Source organism: Hippopotamus amphibius, chromosome 12 (genome assembly GCF_030028045.1).
Source record: "Hippopotamus amphibius kiboko isolate mHipAmp2 chromosome 12, mHipAmp2.hap2, whole genome shotgun sequence".
NCBI lineage: Eukaryota > Metazoa > Chordata > Mammalia > Artiodactyla > Hippopotamidae > Hippopotamus > Hippopotamus amphibius.
Window position 1 is genome coordinate 36,374,581 of NC_080197.1, and position 7,276 is coordinate 36,381,856.

At 45.2% G+C, this 7,276-nt stretch overlaps 1 protein-coding gene across 1 annotated transcript; it reads right to left on the bottom strand.

The window, feature by feature from the left end:
- Positions 1–3,489: 3,489 nt before the first annotated feature.
- Positions 3,490–4,829, bottom strand: NKX2-4 (NK2 homeobox 4). The gene is made up of 2 exons (XM_057703891.1): positions 4,376–4,829; positions 3,490–4,106 (listed from the first exon to the last, which is right to left on the bottom strand). The coding sequence occupies exons 1-2, from the start codon at positions 4,824–4,826 to the stop codon at positions 3,490–3,492; spliced, it is 1,068 nt and encodes a 355-aa protein (XP_057559874.1). The 5' UTR covers positions 4,827–4,829.
- Positions 4,830–7,276: the final 2,447 nt, after the last annotated feature.

Sequence of the window (7,276 nt, forward strand, 5' to 3'; positions counted from 1 at the left end):
TACTGAAAGAAGAGGTTATATGGAATTTAGAAACTGAAATAAATGTGATTCAATTGCAGGTAAACATTCTAAAGCAAAAACAAATGAGACCAAAACACCTCTCTAAGAAGCTTCCATTAACCCTGGGGTTAAAAATAATGACATAAAACTGAGCTTAAAATCACAACGTTATCTCAGTACTTACTGGAGAGAGCGAATTCCTGACTTCATCTTCTTTGAATCTTCTCCAGATGCTCACCAATTCTCACTAGCAGCAAAAGTCTATTTATTTAATTCATTTGTAATAAAACGTACCTTAGTGCCATCTCATTGGATTCGGGCATGGCAAGTAGCAGTATTTTTAAAAACCGGACTTGAGTAATTAACATAGAGGGTTTTATCCACGTTAGTGTTATATTAAACACTTGGGCAGTATCATTCACGCTTTGAACTACATCTGAAATTTATACTACCATTACACAGTGCATTATCTTTTGCACATATTCATATCTAAAAATCAATGGACGGGTCCTTATGTGATTATGGTTCACAAACTTATTCTAAAAGTCTTTCTAAATCATCAATTCAGTGCAGCTAACAAAGCAAGACTTTGGATGGTGCTTGCATTTAGTGAACAGGATTGTGTGTCTGATTTGCTTTAAATTGAAAGTAAACAGTCAGTAGCAGAATGGAGTTTGAACATAACATCTGTGTTGATAAAAAGTCTGACTGACTTACTTGTTCTGACCATTAGGTTTTAGTTCTAAGCAAAGCCTTAAAGAGAACACAACTGGGTTGCACCCCGCCCCCCTTCCATATACAAAACACCCTTCCTGTATCCTTCAGCGTTGCGTGTACACACACACACACCCCACTTCTATTTACATCCCAACACAGATTTCAGAAAAGTACCTTCAATCCCTGCCATTCCTCTCTGCAATTTTGATTCTGGATTTTGGTTTCTGTGCCTCCATTGGAAAAGATACATTAGATTGCTGTAAAACCCCAAAACATTTAGGAAAGTGTCACATCTGCAGTTAGCATTTCTGAAATGTTTTACTGTGGCCTCTGCTAAACTTTGGAGGGGCTTTGTTCCACTTAGACCCTGCGCCAGCCCTCCCTCTTGGTTGTGAAGACACTTATCCTCCTCTTCAGTTAATGAGTTTCACCTAGTCTGGCTGTTTGTGTTTTTATAAAAGATCTGCAAAGCACTAATTGCAAAAGAAGAAAAAAGCTCTTGTTTTGCATTAATCAGAATGTGGAATTCTATAGTAACAACATTTTCTATTTTAATGTTTCAAAATCAAACCTTATCCTAATTTCAGGATGTGGACACATAAACTCAGTAAGTTTCTGGGTGTAGAATGTTAAGCCCTCTGCAGCAATTACTTCTGGCTTGAGTCCTTTAAAGGACCACTGAAAGGAAAAAGATATGCCTGTACCAAATACACTTTCAGAAAATATTGTATAAAGAAGGCTGTTTCTTCTTAATGGTCTTTTTGATAGAGAGTTCACTTAGTCCAAGAGGTTTTCTGTTGCAGAAATTATTAAGAAAAAACTATCCATGAAGACTTATTTTCTTTAAATATATTACTTGGAGCCTTTAGTCCCATAAGTTTTTGTTAAGTATTGGACTGTAAAAAAAAAAAAAAAAAAAACAAACCATGTGAACTTTCAGAACATGTTTTCTAAAACTGTCAGAATATGAAGGAATCAAATCAATATAAACAAGCATTTTGAAATTTGGCACACCAGTAATAGCTATGTTAGCTTTGCTAACATTTTGAAAGTAAATTTTATCAGTATGCAAAAACCCAAATTGGGAAAATCTTCTGCAGGTGTATTGCACCATTTTCATACTATCTTTCTCCTCAAATTATTTCTTTTTATGTAAAAGGTTTTAAAAATCAGTTATTTTACAAAAATGCATTCACAGCCCCTTGATAAAGCCTGATTCCCTTGCTTCTTTAGTTTTTTTTTCTCTTTGTGAAAGGAACTGGAGTTTTTAATTACTATTATTATTCACCATATAAAATAACTTAGAGAAAGTGCAACTTTTAAAACATCTTCTTAAAGAATTCACATTGCACATTCAGAAAAACACCCAAACAATGAAGTTAAATAAAATGTTTCACTTCAAAATATAATTCTAAAATTTCAAATGCAGATGAGGTTTAGTGTCTCTGGGTAAATGTTTTGGTCATTTATAAATCACGCTTTATCCACACTATGTCTTTAATTTTTCATCATTTTATAAGCTCACGTTCTTCAGCTTTCTTTTAGGATTTTTACTCCAATACCAGTTCTTTAAATCATGAGTCAACTGAGCTGTGTTGTCACATCATGCCAATCAATGTAAAACAAAACAAAACAACAACAAAAAAACAACCTATACAACTTAGTGAAAAAGAAATGACCATTCGGCTTTTACCAAAAAAAAGAAAGTACTTAAGGTTCTTTTAAGTTATATTTAAATATCCTTTTGAAACACAGGAAATATAAATCCACATATTAAAGAGTAAATACATTATTTGTACAAGAAAACACCAACAAAATCGGTGTGTAACCCCTATTAAGTTCTAAATATGAGAAAATTATAAATATTTTATTTTTTACACACTGATTACAAGTCAATAAATCACCTATTCTCTTCCTTCTTCTTGACATGTTTTGAAATATAGATTAATTAATTGATGTCTCTCAGCAATTCTGCTTGCTTGTTCTAGTACTTTACCAAGGTATTCAAATTCGGATACCTTAGAAAGAGTAAATAACATGTCTACGGAAGGATAGGGTGTCATTTATTTTATCCGCTGATTTTGGGAGGCCAGTTTCCATATGAAAAGTAGCTTACAACCCTTCCTTCTTTTGATGAGCTGCATCTGAGGCGGAAAATCCTTTTAGGGTAATATACAAATACTCATTGACAAATAATGATCAAAACATTTAGAAAACGGCATTAAATTTAAAAAGCTATATCAATTCATATCAGCAATATTTTAAGTTTATTCCATTTCTGTAAATAGCAGTAACTCCTCTGCGATAATGTTGCTATGTGCATGATCCACCTTGAGCCACAATTCAACCTATTTTCCATCAAACATTAATGAAATTGCACTTAACGGGGTGGGTGGGGGAGGCTTCGAAAATTAATCTCCCAAGGTAAGTTCCACTTCAAGAAGTATTCATTGCTAAAGCTGGGTTGATTTTTGGAGCAACAAACACCAGCAAAGTCTCCAACATTTAAAACTCTGAGAGCTTTGGTTAGGAACGTGGTGGATGTGGACTCAGCCGGCTTTTCACATAACTTAGGAACCTCTGAAAGGAGGAAGTGACCACCTCAAAGCCTCCTGGCGCGATACTCGCGACTCGATCCCGGAGCTGTCGCGTCCCCACCCCCAGCGGAGAGGTTCCGCGCCGGCCCCTCTCCACGACCCGTCCGTTGGTCCGCGGGCGCCGCGTCCGCCGTCGGCCCGCGCAGACCCTCGGGCGGCAGGCGGGACCCCGCCGTCACCACGTCCTGCCATAGAGCAGGTTGGCGCCCAGCGAGCCGCCGCCGTAGTCCCCCGCCGCCGCGTCCAGGGCCGCCAGGCCGCCCCCCGGGCCGTGCAGCGCGGGCGGGCTGGGCGACAGCTCCTCCAGCTCGGGCGCGGGCGTCGGCGCGGGCGGCTGCGGGCCGGCCTGGCCGGGCGTCGGCGTGGCCGCGCCGTTCTGGCAGGGCTTGCCGTCCTTGACCAGCACCGGCACGGCCACGCGGCGCGGGGACGGCGGCGGCGGCGGCGGCGGGCCCAGACCGGCCTCCTGCTGCAGCTGCTGCGCCGCCTTGTCCTTGGCCTGCCGCTTCATCTTGTAGCGGTGGTTCTGGAACCAGATCTTGACCTGCGTGGGCGTCAGGTGGATCATGCTGGCCAGGTGCTCGCGCTCGGGCGCCGAGAGGTACTTCTGCTGCTTGAAGCGCCGCTCCAGCTCGTAGACCTGCGCCTGCGAGAACAGCACGCGGCGCTTCCTCCGCGGCGCCGCCGCCGCCGCGTGCAGGGGCGCCAGCGACTTGGCGGCGTCCGCGATGCCTGTCAGCGACCCCATGCCGGCCACGTTGACGCCCGCCGACGGCCCCATGAATCTGGAGACTGGGGAGGGGCCCAAGGGGAAGCCCGGTCAGCCGCCGCCGCCCGCCTCTCTTCACACCGCGGCGACCGCGACGCCGCTGGGGCCCCGGCGGGTCCCAGGACGCCCCCCGCACGCCCCCGGCCCGGTCCCAGCGCCCCCCGCGCGCTCAGGGTCCCAGGACGCCCCGCGCGCCCCCGGCCCGGTCCCAGCGCCTCTCGCGCCCCGGGCTGTGGCGGGAAAAGCCCGCGCCGTCCGCTGCCCTCCGTCCCGCGCTCCTGGCCCCGCTCACTTGACGAGTAGCGCGGGTCCGGGTTGGCGCCGTACCAGCCGGTGGCCGCGGCGGCCGCACCGCTCCGCATGCCGTCCGTGTAGGCAGGCAGCTCGCCCATGTTGCCCAGGCCGCCGTTGCAGTAGCCGCCCATGGCGCCGTGCGCGAACTGCGAGACGCCGGGCGGCATGTGGTAGGTGGCGGCCGCCGCCGCTGCCGCCGCCGCCGCCGCCGCCGCCGCCGCGTTGTGGCCCGCCATGGCGTGCGGGGGCTGCATGCCGGCCACGGCCGCCGCCTGCGAGGAGGGCCCGGGCGGCGGCGCGCGGTAGGCGGCGGCCGCGACCCCCAGGGGCGCCCCCAGGCCGGGCGGCGCGCCGTCCATGGCGCCGCCGAACTTCTTGTAGGTCTCCTCGATGGGGCTCAGGATGTCGGACACGGAGAAGGGCGTCGTGTGCTTGGGGCTCAACGACATGGCTCGGCGGACGGCCAGGTAGGGGGGCCCGGGGCGGGCGCGGGCGGGACGCGGCGGCCGCGGGTGGCCGCCACCTCGGGCGCGGCGGCAGCGCCTGTGACCAGGAGTCGGCGGCGCGGCGAACCCCCCGAGCTGCGGGATCTGGGGTTTATTTTAGTCTGGCGCCAGGTCTACGACAGACTCGGGGGGCGGAGCAACATTCCAAACGAGCAAACAATGGTCATTGACATCTTTTTCTCTCGCCCCCCCACCTCCCCATAGTGGAGGCAAAAAAGGTAAAGGGGGCAGTTGTGTGTTTCTTGAAAAGATCACCCCCCTTTGCTTTCTCCATCCTTCCCGCCTCGATCCCGGCCGTTACCCCAACCCTCGAGCTCCAGAAATAGAAACTCCGAGGCCGGCGTCGAGGCTTGAAGTGAAGGGCTCTGCGCCTCTGCAGATCCAGACCCCAGTGACTTCGTAGCAAAAGTCCAGTGTAATTGGGGAGGGGGGATGTCGTGCTAAGTTGAGGGGGAGGGGGCGTGCAGGGCTTGCCTAGTCCTCTCCAGCTACCAGCCTCTCACTTGCTCCATCATCTAAAGTGTTAAAAAAAAAAAAAAAAAGAAAGAAAAGAAAAAGAAGACTCTTGGGTCCCACCGTAAGAGCGCATAAAGAGATGAGGTACAATGACCGTCCTCTGCCTTTGTAGGGCTTCTAATTTATGCATCTTTAGACTCTCAAGCATCATTTTGTGGGCAACCACACGGGCACTGCCAAATTAGCTCAAAGTATCCAAATCCAAAGAAGAGAGAAAACAGAGATACAAATACACAGATGCTAACTCGTAAGTATTCTGTTTCTCCTCTGTGGGGATAGAGGTTAGATAAGTGAAAGAGGGTACATTTTTATCTGTTCGAATGTTTCCTGTTCAGTCGCACCTGTAAAGTTCTTCACAGGTTTCTTTCCCTTTGTTTCCCGCCCCTCCCCCCAAGTACAAATATCCAATTTAGGGTTTACTAGCCTATCATTACTATGATCGAAAAGAAGAGAAGAAAAAAAAAAAATCTCGAAAATCCAAATATTTCTAGCTTTTCGAAATGGGTTTTTTTTTTTGTTGTTGTTGTTCTTTCAAAAATATAACCTTCTTAAGGAATATGAAATGGATGCAGAGATCCGGTGAAAATAGTAGTTTCTCTTGAAAAACATGAAACTGTAGATAAACTGATTTTTTGAAAAACTTTGTCATCCTTTGATCTGCACATTTACCTGCATAGCAAAGAAGAACTTAAACACTGTGGACTTTCCTCTGAATGCTGAACTGACAAAGAGTAAGACAAAAGAAATGTGCAAAGCATACTGACTAAATTTTAAAAACAGCCCTTCAGTTAAAAACAAAACAAAACAACCAGGGAGATGAAGATGCAGTTTTTAAGTTTTCCTGGAGACTGGGGCAGGAGAAAGAAAAACAAGGAGAGTGCTTTCTTAAGCAAGATTTTATTGTTTAAAAAAGGACAGGATGTATGAAAACAATTCTAGTTTAACCTAATAGAACATAAAACCTAATAGTACATGGTCTTGAATGGAAGAACAGTTACCTATTCTTTTTCTTGTTTGGTTTCAGTGCTTTGGTTGGAATGTCTTCCATGGTTTTGCTCTTACTATTATGATCATTGTTTTGTTCATTTCAGTGAGATTTGCAAAGAATCTGGGTGTGATGGCGTGGGGGGCAAGGGACCAGTATTCACCTATGGGAAGAAAGTGTCAACCAGGCAAGTGTGTAGAGTATTAGTATTTTAAAATACTGAAAGAAGGAAACAAGGTACCATGATTATTTGCAAATGTCAGTTATTGACTTAGAAAGATTAGTATTGCTACAATTTTAACATGATGCTACTTTTACAGGTCTTTCCTGAAGTTGAAACACAGGCTAGATCTTCATCCTCACCTGCATTGGAATTGCCTACTTAATTTTTTTTTTTAATTAGTGATACACAAAGACACATTTATGTATTGTGTGTATTTAAGTGGTTGCTAGATTCTTTGGTTTTTAAGTTTTGGTTTAGTTCACATTGTTTTGTTTACTTGATTTGCTTAAATAAAAAATAGTAGAAAGTCTTTCCTTTCAAACTTTCCTCAGAGGCAACAGGGTAAGTAAAATGAGTTTTTATAACATCTATGGATATAAAAGTCATTTATGAACCATTATTTTTTATTTTTCAAGTTTAAACGTGTTTCAGAAATGAAACCTATTATCATAGTCTTCTTATTGATTAGTGATCCAAACTGCAAAAGTGTTTACAATTACAGACTTTTTTTTCGAGACAATTATTATTTACTCTGTTTCCAGACTATATGTTTCATTTCATGTAATATTTTTTATAGAACTTCAGCAGTTCACATTGAGTGGTTAAACTACAAGTTGTTGCTTATTTTGTTTTTCAACTGTAGTGGGTCCTTTTGCAAGTGCATTTACA